General features: G+C 34.9%; 1 protein-coding gene across 1 annotated transcript in view; it reads left to right on the top strand.

The window, feature by feature from the left end:
* The window catches only part of LOC136031984 (probable 28S rRNA (cytosine(4447)-C(5))-methyltransferase), a 30,075-nt gene extending 9,293 nt beyond the window's left edge, over positions 1-20,782 (top strand). Inside the window, exons 3-10 of the mRNA XM_065712047.1 lie at positions 4,402-4,581; positions 8,318-8,513; positions 11,390-11,518; positions 12,924-13,023; positions 13,726-13,865; positions 15,963-16,175; positions 17,625-17,737; positions 20,298-20,782. Coding sequence (XP_065568119.1) covers positions 4,402-4,581; positions 8,318-8,513; positions 11,390-11,518; positions 12,924-13,023; positions 13,726-13,865; positions 15,963-16,175; positions 17,625-17,737; positions 20,298-20,766 — 1,540 coding nt within the window. The 3' untranslated portion in view covers positions 20,767-20,782. The remainder of the gene's footprint in view (positions 1-4,401; positions 4,582-8,317; positions 8,514-11,389; positions 11,519-12,923; positions 13,024-13,725; positions 13,866-15,962; positions 16,176-17,624; positions 17,738-20,297) is intronic.
* Positions 20,783-21,073: the final 291 nt, after the last annotated feature.

Here is a 21,073-nt window from a genome sequence, read left to right as displayed (position 1 = left end):
TAAGTTTATACCTCCTCAAGTTGGCCTGAAAAATAAAACTTAATATCATTCCCAAAAAATTCCATCTATACTGTTTTAAAATCTGGATACACTTACACTCTTTTGATTCATTTCAGGTTTTTTTTTTCAGCAGATGTAGTAATAGTAGTAGCTGCAAAACCTTTTAAATTAATACTCCTAGTCATTCTTAATATATTGCTGATGTTTGTTATTAGCAACATTACACACAGTGCCTTTTGAACTGGTTTTAATGCATATTGGGCCATAGTTACTGGACTGTTCTACTATGCTGAACAAAATGGCTGTCTCAAAATTTTGATTGGATATTTTTAGCAAATGAATAGGATTGGGAGGAGCCCTCCAATCTCTTTTTACTCTTAAAAAGAGCACTAGAATTTCTAATCTTGATTCAAAGTAGCTCCTTTAAAAGTTTCAATGATGTTTCTAGCTATTATAGAGTGGTGCTGCCTATGATATTTCTTGTATGTCCTTTTGAAAACCTGCTTGCATCTAATTTTTTTGTGTGATGCAAAATCCAGCCAAACATTCCTTAAAAGTTTCACTTTAATACGCTTAGTATACTGTCATTAGTTAAGTAACTCCAGTGGTAGTAATACGTAGTATATGTATTGCCTTTAGGTGATTAGGTCATCATTCTCATCAAGTACTGAAAGTATCAATTTAATGCAATTAGCTATTGTTATGTCATTGCTGACATATCCTTTTGATAACCTGTATATTTATATATTTTTGTTATTTTCATCTTAATGCTCTTAGACTTGCAAGTAGTTGCAATAGAGGTAGCGGTTGAAGTAGCAGTAGTAGTAGTAGTAAATGTAGAAGTAGTAATTGCATGCACATATTCCCCTTTAAGCATTTTCTGAAAGTTCCAACTTAATACTCAAATCCACTCTTGAAATGTGCTCTTTTGCCAATTTGCATGCACATAGGGTCTTTTGATTTGGTTCAAATTTCCCCTCAAGATTTTAGATGTTGTATTGTGGTTGTAGCAGTAGTAGTGGTGATAGTTGTAGCAGTAGTTGTGGCGATAATTGTAGCAGCAGTAGTGTATAAATATTGCCCTTTTGGTCAATTGATCATCTCCCTTGTCATTTCCTGAAAGTCCCAAATTAATTTATTCAGTCATTCCTGAGTTACGCCGTTCTGACAGCATGTTTACACATAATGTATTTTGATCTAGTTCAACACTCCCTTCAACCTCCTTCTCCGAAAGGCTTGCCTGAATGCCCTTTGTCTTTTTTGAAAGTAAAGGTCAAACATGCGTACCTTTCTCAATAACATACTATATGAAAACAGTGAATGAATTGTCTAACTAACAGCCCTTGTTCTGGGGGCTGTGATGGGGTTGATGTTTCCAAAGGCATAATTACAAGATTTTTCAACAATTCTGAAAAATGTAGACATCTATAAAATTTAGTTGGATGCTTATTTTGGAAAATTATGGCTGTGGGAGGAGGGGGAGGGCTGGTTGCCCTGAATTCACTTTTGACTCCTAAAAAGAGCAGTATAACTTCCAATTTTGAATCAAATGAGCCCTATTCAAAGGTTATATGACCACTCATTCCGTAAAAAAAACATTATATGCCTTTAGGGCATAATTTACAACCCCTGCTTCCAGGTTCTGAGGGGTCTTTTCAACCCCTAAGCCTATTTGGAACAAAACGGCTATCCCAAAATTTCTAACATATGCATTTGGGAAAAGGAGACGCAGGGTGGGGCTAGTTTAACTCCCATCACTTTTGACTCTTAGAAAGAACACTAGGATGGCTGAATTCCAATTGAATTAGCCACATTTGAAGTTTAGACGGCCACCTTTTCCATAAAAACTTTTAATGTTAACAATGGGCAAATAATATAAATTACAGCCCTTGCCCTGAGGGCCATGGGGGGGGGGGAATTTCATCCCCAAAGACATAATTACTGAACCTTTCAAATATGCTTAACAAAGTGGATATATCAATGTTTTGATTGGATATTTTTGGGAATGATGGGTGTGGGAGGCACTGGTTGCCCTTTACTCACTCTCAACTATTAAAAAGGACTCTAGAAATTTCAATTTACAATCCGGTGACCCCCCCCCCCATCCCCGAAGTTTATGCTACCACTCTTTCCATAAAAAAAACCTTATATGCCCCCAGGGCATAACTTACAATCCTTGCCCATAGGGCTCTGGGGGGAGGGTTAATCTTCAAAGACACAATTACTGGACGTTTCAACTAGGCTGAACAAAATCCCTATCTCAAAATTTTTATTAGATGTGTTTCGAGAAAAGATGGGCATGGGGCTGATGGGCTTTCAATTTCCAATTGAATGAGCCCCTTTTGAAGTTTCTAAAACTTGTTCTATACAAAGTGCTCTGATCTTAAAAAAATGCCTTGCGCCCAAATTTTCTTTGCTTAGGCAGTGCAATTGCCCTGCCTGTGATCTTTGGACTATCTTTGAAGAAATGGGCCATATCAAAATTTCTATTAGATGCATTTCAATAAAATATTGTGTGTAGGGGGAAGGTAGCTGCCCTCCAATCACTTCGAATCTTAAAAGTGCACTAGAACTTCTGATTTCAAATCCAATGTAACCCCCTCCGAGGTTTATATGGCCGCCCTTCTATAACATAACTTCTCTTCCCCTGAGGGATGTGGGCGGTGGGGGGTTGTCATCCTCAAAGACATAATTTCGGGGTCAACTAGGCTGAACAAATTGGCTATTTCAAAATTTTATTTGGATGTGTCTGGGGAAATGATCAGCGTAGGGGTGCTGGTCGCCCTCCGATCACTTTTAACCATTAAAAAGGGCACTAGCACTTTCAATTTTCAATCAAATGAGCTGCTTTCGAAGTTTCTATGATAAAAAAAGGACACCATAAGTAAATAACCTTCAGGAACACCTTCGGATAATCTGACAAGTGGTACTTTCACTAGCTATTGGCAAGAAAATAACAATATTGTTAAGGATCTAGACATCCTTTACTTGAAAATTCTGACTTAATATTGGTTGGCTGGTAACATCACTCCAGGTCTGTTTTTTGAGTTTATGAAAAGGCACTTTTGTTTTTGATGTACACATCATGGAAATCATCATTTTTATGCTTGTGAATAGCTTGGCAACAGTACTGATGGTGTGTGCTGTGCCCTATGGAAGCTGTGTGCTTGCATTTATGCTCGTTTTCTTATTGTTAAGAGGTAGCGTTTTGATGTAGGATAAAAAAGGCTCTTATCAGCTGACTCTGTATTTTAAGGTGAATCAAGACAATCTACAGCTTAGACTCACTTAAGAATAGTAATATTATGTAACATAAATAGAATATTAGACATGAAAAGATATCTATGAAAAAAAAAATTACTTAAAAAAAAGGAAAACAGCAAACAAATAACCGTCTTCAGTTCATTCCCAGATCATCTTTTTCTCAATTAGTTATGTGCTTAAGCAGAAAAAGATGGTTGTATGGTGCACTCAAGGTGTTCTTATTTTTATGCGAAATACCTTTTCCTGATTTTACTTTCTGTTGGTATAGACATTTGGGACATCTATTTTGTTGCAGAGGCCCTTTCAGTTCTGTTCAAAGAAGTGATTCCTTTCACCCTGGATGCCTGATGCAACAATTTTTTTCTTTGTTTATCTTTTTTTCCTTTGTAGGCTTTTTTTTATGTATTTGGTTTGTTGTTCTTGTAAAAAGAATCCCCAGAAGTGGTACTAAATTATCCAGTTTTTTTCTTGTTTATGTCACTGTTGTAATCAAAGTATTCTTTGTCTTTTCAGTGCTTTCCTATAATTGTTATTTTGCTTTTATGTATGGATCATAGATTATTTACTGGAAATATATTCATTGATATTAATATAAAATGCTTTTAAAAATGATAAATTAATATAAAATAATATTAATATAAATGCTTTTAAATAACGCATCTCTTATACATATTTTGTTTATGTTTATGATGTAAATTTTTGTCCCACCCCCCCCCCAAGAAAAAAAAATTAAATTAATATTAGCATGTTCTACAGAGATTCGAGTTTGTATTGGAAGTATCTTCCCTTTTTAACCCCTTTGATTTGAAAAAATAAACAATTTTTGACCTATAATTGAACTTTATCTATTTTAGACCCTCGCCCCTCAAGACTTAAACCATTTTAAGACCTAATGGCTACACAGAAGCCATAAGTAATAAGGGGAATCAAAGTAGTGGCTCACCGACCAGACCTTTATAGGAAGGACCCCCCTTCTAGGAATAAAAAAATGGATGAAGTCTGGGAAAAGGCAGATTTATAGTCCTGCATATTCAGATTTTAAGGTGTTTTTTCCTTATTCTGTTGAAGTATGTCCTTTTTCCATCCTATATGCAAGCACGTAGGCTAATAAGACTGTTCTTTTTTTTTCTTTTATAGAAAGCTTGCAGAGCAGGAACTTCAATTGAATATTCAACAAGTTGAGAAGTTTCATCTTCCAAATGGAGAAGAGCTTGAAAAGGAGTCTCAACTTCCTCCTGATCTCTCAATTATAAACATGAGGATTAAAGATATACTGGTAGTCTTATCAGACCTAAAAAACAGGAGAGAAGAAGGAAAGTAAGATGTTTTCCTGTATACGTTTTGACTTGGGCTTTATTGAGTGTTAACTTGAGACAATGTTTACTACATCTTTCTGTCATGCTATTGATGTGCTTTTAAAGATACTAATATAAAATGCTTTGAATGCATCTCTGATAATTTTCTATTGCTAGCTTTGGCTGATGCAATGCATACTTTATCTCTCTCTCTAAAAAAAAACACAAGTGGACAGCAATGATACCACATTTCAAGATTGGGAAATATTTTATTTTAAGCAAATTTGATGGTATGATAAAGAGCAAAGATTATGGTCCATCTATGAAATTAGAGCATGTGTACTGTGACAAACAATGGGTGTACAGTTAATACTGAAATCCAGCCCAATACAACCAACTTCCTCAACATGAAAAATAGCCTGCATGTCTATAACATGAGATAATTCTTACTGCTTTATAAGATGTTAGTTTGGCCCTTCTTTGATTATCTCTCTTCAATATACTATCCTCTGTATCTAATGAATCGTTAATAAGATAGACAATTCATAAAGAAACACAACGAAAGTCATGCCTTTTCTTTGCCATTTGCCTCAAACAATGTTTTTCTAGACTTGCTTTCTTCTCTTGATTTCAGAAGAGACTATGGTTAATGTTAATATTCCTTCATTTTTAAAATGTGGACATACTCGTCAACCGGACAGTGTGTATATAGAAAATTTACTTGTCGGTCATTGAAAAACATATACGAGGCCCAGTCCTGTTATTTCCAAGGACTTGAGACCCTAGTTGCCAACCATAGCAAGTGGGTGGAGATGGTGTCAGGCTATGTTCACTGAGGTGAAGGCCCAAGTGAGTGTCGGTAGGCTACAGCGAAGAGTTAATCTTGATAAATGGTTTGATTAAGGTGCTTTATTTTTCCATGAATGAGATGGGATATCAAATTACTGCTACTACTAAAAAATCACTGCAGCACGAAGCCGCCTGAAGCCAACACAGCCTGCACCCACCATCTTTACTAATAATTAAATAAAATAGCAAGTTTTTAAAGCTGAAAGTAAGGAACAAAATTTTTATGTGTATGAAGGGGCTACCCACCTCCTCAATACCTTGATTTTCACCCTGAAGTTCTTAAAAAAGCTTCCTTTTCTAATTAAGCGACCCTTGTGTTTTAAGTTGTTCTTAAAAAATTGGGACAAATAGTCAATCTTCAGCTTAAAGAGCAGTAAGGTCAATCTTTAGCGTAAAACCTGTACAGTATTGCTCTCTTATGCGCTGAGTCAGATTGTTTCATCTCCATTAAGATTCTTTGACTTTTAGAGGGTGTTTTACCCTTTTTCGAAAATCAAGAAATTTTCTCTGGTTCATAGCCTTTTAGGTAACACTAAGCTTAATGAATTGTTTTTTTAGAATCAGCATAATACGCCGATTCTTTTGATATATTTATTAATACCAAAATTCTGTTGTTTTTAGAGTTTTTGTTACTGCTGAGCCGTGTCGCTCCTTACTTACAGTCCGTTTCTACGAACTGTTTGATACATTATTCCTAGCCTTAGCGACTTAGTCTCGTGAAAACTAATTTTCAAATCTGTTATCGCGTCCTGAACTCGCAGAACTTCTTAAGGTTCATTCATATTTTAACATCTTCATCTAGGATGCTTAAATCACTAGCATAATCTAAGTCCAGGAGAGCTTTACTTCTCTATTCGATACCGTGTTCTTCCATTGCCTTTGCTGTGTTCCTTAAGACGAAGTCCATCAAAATAATGCATATAAATGGGGATAGAATGCAGCCCTGCTTAATTCTTGATTTAATACGAAATAAGCTGCTAACCTCATTTCCTACCTTAAACGCAGCAATATCATTCTCATGTATAACAATAATCACTTTAGTTTATTTGTCTGATATACTATACAATGATAAGACCTTTGCTAAAGCTCTTCTATAAGCTGAATCAAATGCTTGCTCATAATCTATAAAACTGAGCACTAAGGTGTTTGATGACTCAGGCACTTCTCAGTTATTAATCTAAGAGTGAAAATCTGGTCAAAACATCATTTTCCCTTACTAAACCACATTGTTTTTCCCTTAAAACTTTATCTACAGCATCTCTAAGTCTAAAAAGTGTCATTGTACTAAGTAGTTTGATAGCTAAAGAAACCAGGCTAATGCCTCTATAACTACCACATTCATTCTTATTACCTTTCTTATACAGGGATTTAATTAGAGTTTTCTTAAAATGGCTAGGTACTTCCCTTTTTTCAAAAATCATATTTGCAATCTTCCGTAACTGGTTTCTGACCTCATAATCACCATATTTAAGAAAATTATCTACCACACTATCAGCATCTAGGATCTTATTATTTTTTAATCCGTTTAGTGCTGTCACTAAGTCTTCCTCACAAAATATATCTTCCATCAACTCCAAAGTGTCACAAACTTTTGTGACACTTTTTCCTCTATATCTTTTCCTGCAACTCTTTTGACAGTTCTAGATGGTGATCTTTACTTTTAACATTAATAGCAGCACACCTATATACCCTAGTATCTTGTATTGATCCTGCCAGTCTTCGGTTTACAATAACAGAATCAGTAAGGTTAGCTTTCTTACCATCTTGTGAATACCGTGTTAAGTTATGGGCTATTTTATGACCAAAAACTGCATTTGTGATAACTAGATTGTTATACCTACAAAATTGCAGCAGTCTGTAGCCATTACTGTTTTCTTTTCCTAGACCAGATTCATCTAGGCCAGATACCATCTATCCGTATTTCTACTTGTCGGGGCGTTAAAATCTAATAAAACACCATAGTTCTACCTGGGACCCTGTCTATTTGTTCCTGTAACTGTAAGTAAAATTCATCCAAGTCACTGCTATCTTCAACAGTCGGTTCTAGAGGGGGCGTATATTATTATGAGTCATGCCCTGTACTTTCCAGTCACAAAATGAGATACTAAACATTATATTATTATTACCTTCCCAGTCTAAACAAGAATTAGCAGATTCCTTATTCATCATGATTCCTACCACCTGTCTATACACCCTACCCTTCCTGCCTGAGTAAATAAATTCTATATCACCTTATTTTATGTTTCTTACCTTATAGATTATGGATTTCTGAAACTCCTGATAAATCCAGTTCAAAGCGTCTAAAGTCATCAGTCCAAATGTCAATACAATAATTATTTTTTAATGTTGTGACATTCTAAGTTGCAATTTTCATATTCTTTAAATCAATGAAATTGTTTTGGCAACTACAAAAGTAAGGGTCTCAGAACCAGTAGGGCACTGTATATTTAATTTTATGAAGGGCGTTGTGATTTTTAGGACCAATCTTACAAGTAAAATCACCCCTCCCCTTTTTGCTGTTAAGAAGATGCTTATAACCAGGAAATCCGTTATGTTTTTTTTTAAATACGTGTTTTGTGCATAATGTGGTAGTATTTACTGTTTAGCACATAACCGGATTTGTGAATCACAAGATGATGTTATTCGTTCTTCAGTTTCGAACAAATAAACGTGCAAAGGGGATTGTGAAAACAGGTACAAAAGTCGTTGTATATAACATATACAGCGATCGAAATATCCAGACTGTTGCACCTGTTCTCACTGTCTAAATAAATGAACTTATCCGCATTTGATCGTTTATTTGATTGTCATGGAAAGGTACTTTAGTCTGGGAAAAGGATAACTAGTTAAAGGTATTACGTCGAAAAAGCTCTTCACTTTGTTTACTCATTGATTTTTTATGTTCCTAGAGATCGACAAGAATATATTGAAAGACTAAGACAAGACCTCTGTACCTACTATGGATACAATGAATACTTGATGGAGCAGATAATGAACATTTTCCCACATGGAGAAGTGATTGAATTTCTTGAAGCGAACGAAGTTCCAAGGCCCATGACCATAAGAGTCAATACACTCAAAACAAGGCGAAGAGACCTAGCACAGGTAAGTAATATATGATAATGCAAGTAGCTTTTGTGGGTAAGATGCGTCTGCATTCGTGAACAGCCTATTCATGGCATGAATTGTATCTTTCTGGTCTTTGAGCTAAACTATGGATCGGTTTAAGGGGGTCGTGTTTTTCTGCTTGCATTTAACATACATTTGAACCAAGGGGTAGTGGTGATCGTGTTGAAAGCCCCCCCCCCCAACCCCACGCATTCCTCGTGACTAGGAAATGGACTTGATGGATATAAAAAAGAGTATCCGGATCATGAAATTCTGCAAAAAAAAAGAAAAGAAAATCCTTGTTTATATCCTTGCACAATAACCATGGAAAGCAGAAACACAGTCAATACAACTCTGTCGAAAAAAGTTATCATATTTTTTAAGGGTGTTTGTAAGATTAACCCTACAAAAAAGACCATGTTTAAGAATTGGTTTACGTTTCAAAGTTGGCACCCCTGCCTGAGCGCCATATGTGGTGGCATAGCAATCATTGGAGTGATGTCCATTTCTGTCGTATACCCTTTTTATAGAACACTCTTACAGGTTTCTCTTTCTTGGACATGTATGGAACTTCGTTGTTTCCACATCTAAACAAGATTTGGAGAACTTTATGTGACAGAGTGTCCTATCTAATTTCTATTTAAAGGGACGATTTTATCTAAACAACACTATTCCGAAATTGGATTGCACACAGCAGGAAACGAAATCTTATTTATCTTAGCTTTACTGCTAAGGTCAGCAGATTTACTCCATAAAATTTCTTTTTTAATGTCGATATTTGAAAGAATAAATTATAAACTTATTCTGCGTGTGCCAGTTGCTATACATCATTTGAAATATCCAATTGTTGTAGTAGTTAATCCTGTATCTTCAGATCAACTCTTTCGAATATGATTATAAGTAAAATTGATTTATGCTGAACAACACATAGTATTCACATTGAGTGCATACAGTTAAAATCTGAAGTAAAGTTTTAACCTTTTCTCATCTGAATTTGCGTTAAATATTTATCTGTTACATCAAATTTATTTGAAATAAAATTTTTAAGTCTGGCCTTTCATTTTGAAAGTTTTCTCCTTCTATTTTATGAATACGCTAGGAAATCACGAGCTTTGAAAATCGAGAATTCCAGTCCCAGAAAACTCGACTTGGTTTTTAGCTGTCCCTCTCGTGCCGTCTTTGTTCTGTTCCTTTTTTATTTGTGTATACAAATACAATATGACATGTGACTCACCCATAAAAAAAGCCCTCTACACACTTTTGTGATATCCTGTTTTGTCAGCGGCTAATCACCCTTGTGTCATTGGAAATGGTAGAAGGAATGTCTGAGCCAAAATAAACCTAATTTAGAGCTGAAGTTTAAAGTATGCCATGTCTAGGACTTGGAAAATACAGCCTTGTCTAAGATAATGGAGCTTAAACCAGTCTAGTCAACTTCAGATGCCCATTGAAGCATAAAGCAGAACTGGTTGGGAGATTCAACCCAGCTGTGTCCAAGATGTCCTGTGCGCAAGTGCAGTCCCTTGGTATATCTTGTGCAAGTGAGTTGATTGAGAACTGCAGAGAAATCATGCAAGTATGATAAAACAAAAATGAATTCAAAATTATTAAAAAATTTGTATGACAGTTTTCTTGCATACACAGGACTGATTAAGTATGCAGGGCAAAAACACGATTCAGCACCTTTCCTCGGCATAACCAATCGACTTTAGAATGGTACAGAAGTACCTCGGAATCATATCCCATTTCTTTATTCAGCTCCCTAAAAATGTGGTTCTTCAGAGCATTTTTTCGCACGTAGTTCCAGTTCCAAAAATTGTAGGGAGGTATATCGACTCACAACAAATCCTTTCACCTCTGACTTCTTCTTCAGAAAAACTAGCCACTGGAAGCACTATTCTCCTCCAGTCAGCAAACAATGAATACATGCAATTATGTACAATAATACACTGTTATTGATTGTAGGAAGTGCGAGTACCTGAGCTACCTGTCCCCAGCAGTTCATACATTTCACTATGATTTTAATACTTTTGCCAGTTTTAGAGGCAAGGTTTTGGTTGCCAATACAGGCCTTTGCAGAATGCTTAAAAATGATTTATGATGCATCGCCTTTCATTAGCGCAACAAAACCAAATTTTCTTCCCATCATAGCTGGATAATGCCGTCCGTACAAACTGCATAAACAATTTTCCACGAAATATTGTCGTCTTTGCAGAAGTCATCCACAAGTATCTTCACATCAGCTACATTAGTTGTTGTTGTAAGAGGCTTACAGAAGAAAAAATTTCCTTTATCGCGTCGTTTTTGACATAGCGTACGAATACTATTACGAGCTGCCCTATTTTGGAATGGTCTATACTCTCCTCGAGTTGGAAGGTGAATTTTGCCAGGCCGGAACTCAGATCTGAAGCTACTTGAGCCAAGATATCTTTACTTATTACCTGTATCTGTTGCTGATTGCGTGATTCAAAAAAGGAATTTGGGATCATTTAATTTCGGCCGCTTTTCTAAGCATGATATTGCTGTGATCGCCGATTTTTTGTCTTATTTTCGGAGAAAGTAAGGTTGATTTGACCCAAAAATTTGAAAAATACTTAAAACCACTTAGTTTTTGCCTTAAAAATGCGCTCATATGAGTAGATTTCGCTAAAAGCGGGAATGTTAGTGGTCGAATCGCAACCTCCAAAAAGACTTTACGTCATCTTGTGTCAACGTTTAATCTTAGAGTATATGTAACGAATTGTGAATGTGATCTTAGAAACCAAACGTACAAGAAAAAAAAGTCATTATCTTCCATCTGAGAAATTAGGGAATAAAACAATTTACTTTTTTTTATTATAAAAACAGTGATTACTTATATTTTATTTTTCCAGGTCCTTATAAACCGTGGAGTGAATTTGGATCCTTTGGGGGCATGGACCAAGGTCGGGCTCGTCGTCTATTCTTCTCAGGTGCCTGTTGGCGCAACTCCTGAATACTTAGCGGGACATTATATTTTACAAGTAAGTTCAGATCAAATTGCAAATGTCCACTACTCCAGGCGTACAGATAAATGACGTAAGAGATCGTAATTAGTGAATTACCAAGTCACGGCTATTAACTGATGTCAAATTCATTTGTTCTTTATTTTGTTTGTAATTACTTAGTTGTTTTTCTTAGTTTTTTTTTTAGTCTAGTATTTTTACTTTCAAATGTTATAGTATTTTTGGCCTTGTCTAGTTTTTATTTGTTGTTAGTCACTAAGGGGACCTCTTGAAGGAAAGTAGAGGGTGGGCAGAGCACCATAGCATTCTCCTAGTTTTTAACAGCTTTAGGCAAAGTTGTCCCTTGAGTCTGTCTAAAGAAGAAACTTGAAGATTCCAGACCATGTTAGCACCCAGGCTTGTCACTTATGAAAATGTTCGGGGAAAAGGATCAGTAGATTTTACAAACTGACTGGTCATTTTAACCTACTGTTTTAATTCATCAGGACTTAAATATGCTGCCTGTTTCTTTCCTATCGTGTCACCTGAGGAAAATATCCTCTTGTATTGTCTTTTAGCAAAAAAAACATCTGTGCAATCAATTAGTAATTGGTGACCTAGAAAGGCCACTTTGATTACTTTGAACAATATTGGATAGTAAACGCCAGAAAAGCTGCCCTATTTTGGAATGGTCTGTAGTCTTGTCGAGTTGGAGGGTGAATTTTGTCAGGCTTAAAGCCAGATCTTCAACTACTTGAGTCTTTGCTCATTATATGTATTCTGTTGCTGATGCGTCATTTGAACGATGAATTTGAGATCAATCAATTTCAGTCGCTTTTCCAAGCATGATAATGCATGTCTGATTCTCGTCTGCAATTTTCGGAAGGGGATCAACAGATTTTACAGATTGACTGGTCACTTTTACCTGCTCTTTTATTTCATCGGGACTTTATATATTGCCTGTTTCTTCCCTACAAAATTGGTTTATTTTAACTTTCGGTACCCTTTGATTGTAGAAAATCACGATCATAGGAATCCAACGATTTTCTTGAGTCACTTGAACCAAACTTGTTCCAAAAGACATTCTTATTATATTTCTTTTAGTCAGCGAATTTGCCCGGCAGAATATAAGAATAGGTGGTGAAATACAAACCTTAAACTTTGTTTGATAATTGTAAAGCATGGTAATACAAAGGCTGAAGACCCTAATAATATTGGGGTATATCTGATTTACCCAACAATATCCTATATTTTCTGTATAGTTCACCTATTTTTTGAAGGAGTGTTCTCTTCCTAAAGAGTCTCACCTTCAATCACAGTCTGACCAAGTTTATTGTCTTGGAGCTTTTGTCACAGTTTGAGTGTTTATGGTGTCTTTATGGAAATACCACTTGAAAAGAAGTTTAAATTATTGTAAATTCAAAAAAAAAACTTTGTCTTTTAGGGTGCATCTAGTTTTCTTCCAATAATGGCATTAGCTCCTCAAGAAAAGGAAAGAGTCCTTGATATGAGCTCAGCTCCTGGAGGGAAAACCTCTCATATTGGTAAGTCTTTAAAATAAAGCTTTAATTCGTCTAAACTACAAAATGAGAGAACAATTATGTGGTTGTTATATCTTTACAATAATAAGTTCGTTTCCAAATCTTATTTTTCCCAAAAGAAACATAATAAGACACCATTATTCCTTTAAAAAGAAGCAAACTAGACAAGTTTCTGTTTGTATGTAAAATGAAGCTAATAGAAAAAGGGTTTCCTGGATATCTTGGGCCGAACTCAGAACTTGGGCGAGCTCTACTTAAAAAAAAAATAGGCAATTATTTTTATTTTTTATATTTAATTATTTTTTGCTATAGAACAAAAGGCTAAAAGAAATAGAAGGAAAAAAGAGCAGAAAAAATCTAATCCAAAATTAAACCTAGTAATAGTAGTGATGAAACCTAGTAACAGTAATGATGATATTAATTTATTTCAGTCCTGTAGATAATAATGGTTAAATTCATTTTCTTGTTGTAATGTAATAATAACTTTTTATCTTTTGCTGAGCCATTTATTTATATATCTTTAATTTTTATGATCTACGGGTATACTTGAATAATTATGTTTTACTTAATTTTTCATTTTGATGCAACAGTAACTCTTTCTGTTTGCTAAAAATTTTCCCGTATTTATCTTTAATTATTGTGATCTCCATTTGTGTTGTGACATTTATAATACACTATATTGTTTATTATTTGTCCCCCTTTTAGCCGCCCTAATGAAGAATACAGGCGTGATTTTTGCCAATGACGCTAGTGCTGAAAGAGCGAAAGCAGTGGTTGGTAACCTTCATCGACTAGGTGTGGCCAATGCTGTGGTCTGCAGCTACGATGGGCGAAAAATGCCAAAAGTAAGTGTTGTCCGAATCTATGTTCCCATGTCTGCTGTGTTAAAATACCACTTAAAGCACTCGAATTTAAACTAATCTGGGTAAAGGTAGGATTTTAAAGGTGGTCTTTTGAATATGATTGGTCAGAGAGGAGGTTAATGCTTAAGTTGAATATTAACATTTTATCGTGGTTGTACCCTATGAGTAAACTGATATGAATCGGCGCAGTCTCACCAAGAGCACATATGCTTTGGGTAATTAGTTCGAAGGTATCAACTACTGGTAAAAAATGCCAACCATGGAAATTTCTGGACCAAATTTGGTCCTCTTTTTTACTCACCAAATTGTTGAGATTCCGATGCTGTGGGAAAAAATATGCTTTTTCGCTCAGGTCTTGTTCCTCGGGCCTAATTAAAAATAATATCAAAGATCAGCTTTTATACTCCTGTCCTATTATTGGATTAATATATTAGGCTGTTTTTATTCTCCTGTCCTATTATAGGATTGATATATTAGGCTAGTCCTTCATTCTGCCAATAAGGGAGGAGTATGGTAATGTTCTTGCAAGCTTGATGAAAATCGAAAAATATTGCTGATGAGCCTAATGTCTTGTTTCTTTGTCACCAGAGGAATGGGGTTGAACTAGGCTGATGAAAAAAGGGCCTGTGAATAAGCTGGTGACTTTATTTTGTATTATTATAGTATTCGGATAATCAGTAAATGAGATCCCATATTTTCTATGTGTATGTAACTAGTGTTCTAGTTCTGGACTTGCAACTACGCGGACTGGCCCCTAAAATGCATATAAATGGCTAATCAGTAATCAATACGTAATAGCAAAGCTATAAGGTTTAGTAAGTACCGGTTAAAGGTTCTTAAGATCTCTTGTGAACAGTTTCCAGCCTGCATTAAATTGAACAACTGTTGTCAAAGAAAAGATATTACATTTTAAACTAGGTGAAGCCAGGTTATAAAATAAGCATTTTCCCAATATCGACATCAGTGTCCTTAATTCCTGAATGGAGTAAATCATTCTTGAGTAACCTTTCGCATCTGTTCCCCATAATACTTACCTCTGAATATTAAATCCTTTATACTGGATGTCCTGTGTCTAATGTGTATCTCGATATCTAAAACCAAGGAATATGTCCCCTGTTTTCACATGTGCTTATTGACTTTTGTGGCTAAATTTATTTTTTTTTGTCAAAATATAACGCCTTAATTCTTCTTGAAATAAAATGAAGATCCTCCTGACTCATTTCCGTTGCATCGGGCCTCAAATGGACTTTTCGGTTGTTGGGTCCCTATTTTTACAGGAACAAATAGCAAACAGCTGTTTTCCAAAAGAAAAAATAACTGTTTGCTTCAGGAAAAAATTGTTGTATATTTTTTTCTACTGTTTATTGACTTTTAGATTAAATTTAGTGACACAACTCTAGTGAGCGCTGGCCCCTTCGACGGGGTGGTGTAGGATAGTTTCAAAGTTATAATCGCAATCCCTATAAATCTTTCCGTGTGTTTATTAGCGGAAGTTTTTTTTTCGGCAAATGACCGAGTCAATCAGTTAAAAACGCTTGAAAAGTGGCCTGGGCTTTGAATTTTCTTCATTGACTAGTGCTAGATGTTTGAAAAAGTTAGGGTTTTATAGAAACTATTTTAACAAACCTTTATTAACCACAAAAAACTTGAAAAAAAACATTATTGTTAATGGGTGTCGAATGAGGATGCAAAGGACAACTTAAAAAGTTAAAACGGTACCCGCAAATTCCTTACATATTTGGTTTCTATAAGATAAAAATATTTATATTTAGAAGTTTCTCTAAAATGTTGCTATCAAAAGTTACAGGCATTTGAAATTTACACAGGTCGAAAACCTCAATCCTTTTTTTAGCTATATTCCAAAATTGAGTGACCCACTAGCAAGACTTAAACAACAAATACGTTTGGGATTACTTATTGAATTTAATCGATTAAAGTTCAATTTTACTGTGTGCTTCAAAGACTATTTAAGAAATTGAATTCAATTACACAACTTTTGAATTTATTGAATATTGCCTTTATGTGTGCCAGCGTTAGCAATTGCTCTCATGACAAATAAAATATTGACTCCCTAATTAGGTGGTCAAAGGATTTGATCGAGTCTTGCTTGACGCACCTTGCTCTGGCACTGGTGTCATATCAAAAGATCAGTCTGCCAAAGCTTCAAAAGAAGAAAAGGATATTTTAAAATGCGCTCATCTTCAAAAGGAACTGATTCTGGCAGCCATTGACTGTTTGGATGCTGACTCAAAAACTGGTGGCTATATGGTCTATTCTACTTGCTCGATATTGGTAAGTTGCCTGCTCAAACCTGGCAGGGATTATTTTTCCTACATTTGAACTATCACCTGAAGATAGCACTATTTTTTCTGGTGTCACTGTTTTTTTATTACCAAGAATGTTGCCATCTGTGTTGATTGACTGTCAATTCTGCTTCACTCCAATTTTCCTTTCTACAAGTCTATTACTGATGTGCAGTTGTTTTTTTTTTTTTTCTTTCACAAGTACGAATTTTCTTTAAATGTTAGTAATATTTCTTTTTACACGGTTTGGAGGGAAAAAAAATGCTAAGGAAAGGAAGAATAAATAAAAGTAATGTGTATTACCTCAAACCCATTGCTTCAATTGCAAATTTTTCTGTATATTTATCGAAACAATTAGGACAGAAACATGCATCGAGAAGTTTCCGGGTCAGGAAGAAATAGTAGGAATGTTTGGAATACATTACTGCTTTCTATATTCTATTTATTTAAGCAAATAAATTCTCAGATAGTGTTAAAAATAATTTTGTACCTGAAACGTTGAAAATATGTGCTGCCATCAAAATTTGGCTACCAAAGAAACTGCTCAGAGCCCATCTCTGGGTTAGTTGTCACCTTGAATGGCTACGAGAGGCCTGGTTGAAATGTCCTGACGGCCTGTTCAGGCTGTGAAAAAATTATTGCAAAAAAAAGTAACTTGAGCTGATTCTTTTCACATACATTTTTAACGGTAAAGTAAACTCTGTCGTGAGTAAAACAGAACAAGGTATCTAGTTCAATATGTAACCGGCAGCAGTAAACACCCAATAAAATTTAAGGTGAAAAAAACGCATAAAGTAAAAAAAAGCACAAACGATGAAAAACCCACATCTTACTAAATATCCATGTTCATCGTGCAATAGCTACAAATCAAATATAGGCATGACAAATTCGCTTGTCTCTCTTATATATCACAATGCAATAAAGCAACAGCTGTAATTCATTTCGTTGATGGTTTGATAATGAAATCTGACCAAATGTAACAGCCTTTTTATTAAGAAGAAATTACATATGCCCTAGGTAAGAACAACTATAATAAGTACAAGTCAAGAAAACTTGAAGCCGAAATATGTGGACTTTAATTATTATTATTAGTGAAAAAAGACTTCTGCTATTTTCCACTGTCTTATTTTAAATATTATACCCGGTTTTCTATATTTTCATTTCTATAGCGTCGTTTCTTATTATACCCGTTATTTTATTTGTAAATGGAAAGGCAGTCTGGTTTAAGAAATTATTTATCTTAGTAACTAATTTCGTGAATCTATCAGTGATCTCCTGTGCAGATAAATGAGACTTGATATCTAAAAGTGTTGTTTTGAAACTCATTCTGACATCAGAATTGCTGATTTTCACTCAGGAGTGGAAACTGACAAAATTTCCGACTGTGTTGCTGTTGCTCTTTGTTCTTGCTTTATTTTATATTTATTTTCCTGTTTAGCCTGAAGAAAACGAGGATGTTATCAATTACGCTTTGAAAATGAGGCATATTCAATTAGTACCGACTGGATTAGATTTTGGACGTGATGGATTTACAAGATACAAACACCACAAGTGAGTTTACTCTCTTGTTTATAAAAGTTGAAAATAATAACCCTTGGCCTATATAGCAGAATGGTCGCTTATATGAACGTTCTCTCACAGGAATTAACGCTCATATCTCTACCTTCTTTTTTAAGTTTTGATTATTTAAGACAATTTTTAGTGTTTCTACAACGAAAACCCTTTATCTTTAAAGAAGTTTTCCTGGTGCGGTTTTTTATTTAGATTCTATAGACATTCTACATTTTTTTTTAGTTTGTAGTTTTTGGCATTTTTACTAAAAGGAAAGAGTTACGCAAGAATTGTCGGAGATAGTAAAAATTTTTATTGAGGTTTGAATTAAGCACAAAAAAAAATCACACTTGGAATTAAAAGGATGGAGCACGTCAGGAGTAGTCCCTTTTAAAAATAGGACTTGGGCCTTGATTAGTAATTAAGAAAGAGTATATACATAATGTACATTGTATAATATACATTAATATATTGGTATTTTGAGAAATTAAAAGGATGGAGCAAGTCAGGAGTGTTCCCTTTTAAAAATAGGACTTGGGTCTTGATTAGTAATTAAGAAAGAGTTAAGGCGATGAGGGCTAAACTTTTTGAGAGTTTTGAACCGCCATAAGGCTCAAAGAAAGTATTATATTGTACAGACTAGAATTTAAAAAGCATAGGTAGCTCTAGGATTTTTTTTTTTTTTTTTTACAGTTGATGGTGCTTGTTTTATTTGTTTCTTTTCGTAAGAAACTAGCTTGAGAGTAAAACGATTAAACATTAAACAATTGCATGTGTCGAATAAAGGAAGAATCTTCCTTTGTCCAAAGCCTAAAAGGGTCCGTCTGCCTAGAGTGTTAGGCGAGTGAACCCATTTATAAGCTAAGACAGCGCAGTGAACTAAACTATACAGTCAATTAAATATTGGTCAATTAATATTTAATTCATTTTTTGTTAGCTCAACTGTCTTAGCTTATAAATGGGTTCACTCGCCTAACACTCTAGGCAGACAGGCCCTTCTAGGCTTTGGACGCTTATTCCCTTACAATTCCAGTCAACTTGTTGGTCAACTAACATTGAATTAAGTTTTTATTAGTGCAGATATCTAAGTTTATGAATTGAATTAATCGCATTGCCTGACACTCATTGCGGATGGACCCACTCGACTTTAGACGCTTTTTTGCCTGTCTTTCCATGCAAATTAACGGTCCTGTGTCAATTATAAATTCTTGGTTCAGCCTGGCTTAGACCATAGGTAGGCGTGCCTTGTTTACCCCTCATTCCAGGTAATCTAACGGTCCTATGTCAATTTCTTTGGCAACCTCCCTGAGACTCTGGGCGGGCGTGCCTTTCGAAAAGCTAACAAACAAGTATTGGTCTAATACGAAAGTCATACTTACTTTCGCCGTTTACCCGTACCATTTAAACAAACACTTGGAAAACACACAAAAATTTTCGGAGCTAGTAATTTTTTTTATTAAGGTTTGAATTAAGCACAAAAAAAAAAATCACACTTGGAAAACCTTCTAAACAAAAGGCTTTTTAATGAAGAGAAAAGTACGGGAAGATGTGGCTGGACGGCATAATAGTAATATAATATATATTAATGTATTCGCATTTTAAGAAATAATCCTTTTAATAAAAGGATGGAGCAAGTCAGGAGTAGTCCCTTTTAAAGATAGGACTTGGGGCTTGATTAGTAATAAAGAAAGAGTTAAGGCAATAAGGACGAAAATTTTTGAGTTTTGAACCGTCATAAGGCTCAAAGGAAGTATTATAGTTGATTCCTGGAAGTCTCAGCATTTTAGATTTATTAACATTAATAAAATAAAAAAATGTTTAAAAAACATTTTATTTTCAGTTTAGAACAGTATAGAACATATTATTCAAGCAAAAATATGTTGTGGAAAGTACTTTTTGTTTTAGCTAACAAGGTGACGAAAAGAAAATGCCTGAGAACTATAAGCCGTGGTGCGGATGTAAATCAACCCTGTTCATCCCAAACCCCATTCAGTTCAACTCCATGCAACTCAACCCTCATTCATACTTAATCCCCGTTTCATTCAACCCTCACACAAATCTTAAGTCAAATTAGGTTATGTCTAGCTGGGGTGGAATTTGATAAGGCTGTGTTAAATAGGTTTTGAGTTAAATGGAGTTCAGTTTTATGGGAACCATAAACTGCAGTTATGTATCACTTAAATAGTTTCTTTCTTTCGCTTAAGAGACTGAGAAAATTGAAGACATTGGCGTCTATTTGATTAAAATCTAAATTTTGGTGTACAAAATTAGAAGACTGATATTAATTGAAACCTGAATTACGAGAAACATGCCATTACTGGAACCCTAACAGATGACATTTCCTACTAGATCAGTGTTATGACTCTAGACTGTGCACCGTGCCGATTGAACGTATCATGTATGATTAGTTATAGCAAACGACCCACCAATATAGTCTCCGTTTAATAAATTACATTTTAATTTTGCTGTTTAGTAATATCTTGAAAGAATTTCCCTTTGTCACCAACGGAATTTTTAGTATTCACTTTTGTGGGTAATAGTCTGTTTTTTTTTTTTTCAGATTTCACCCTTCATTGTCACTGACTCGTCGATTCTATCCACATCTTACAAATATGGATGGTTTTTTCGTTGCTAAAATAAAAAAGCTTTCAAACAATGTGAAAAGCGTAGTTAAGAAAGAAGAAGAGGAGGAAATTCTTGAAAATGATGGGGCAGAAGCTATTGACGGTGTGACGAAAGCAGAAACAAGTAAAGGATCAAAGAAGGAAAATATGACGCGAGATGAAAACTTAGTGGGAAAAAAGAAGAAACAAAAAGGAAACAAAAATTTATTAGTAAATGGAAATGCCAAAGTGAGCACATTAGGGTCTACATTTCTCAGAAAGGCAAGTAAAAAAGAGAAAAGTGGAGAGAATGGAAAAATAAGCCATCCCAAACCGTCGTTGAAGAAGAAGATGAAGTCAAATAGGTCTAATAATAAGTTTAAAAAGCCACACCCCAAACGCGATCAGAAAGAAAAAAAGAAATAAATTCTTTTATTACCGATTTTTTTTTCTTATTTATTTCAGTTCAGTTATGTAGGACAAAAAAGAACCTGTACCCTATTTAGCCGCTTCAGAAAGCATTTGCTGAAGATAAGTTCTGTTTTTTGAACTGTCAAGAAATGATCTTACATGCTATCTCTTGTAGACTTCACTCAATGTTTTAAAATGAGATTTAACAAGCAGTAATATCCGTTAGTTTACGAAAGGTAAACGTTTTTTCCTCTACTGGTTTGTGGACTATCTCGTAATGAAAAAACAGCACACAACCTTTGACTGTGTCTAATTAATTGGT

This window comes from Artemia franciscana, chromosome 10 (assembly GCF_032884065.1).
Source record: "Artemia franciscana chromosome 10, ASM3288406v1, whole genome shotgun sequence".
Classification (NCBI taxonomy): domain Eukaryota; kingdom Metazoa; phylum Arthropoda; class Branchiopoda; order Anostraca; family Artemiidae; genus Artemia; species Artemia franciscana.
This window is presented reverse-complemented; position numbering and strand designations above follow the sequence as displayed.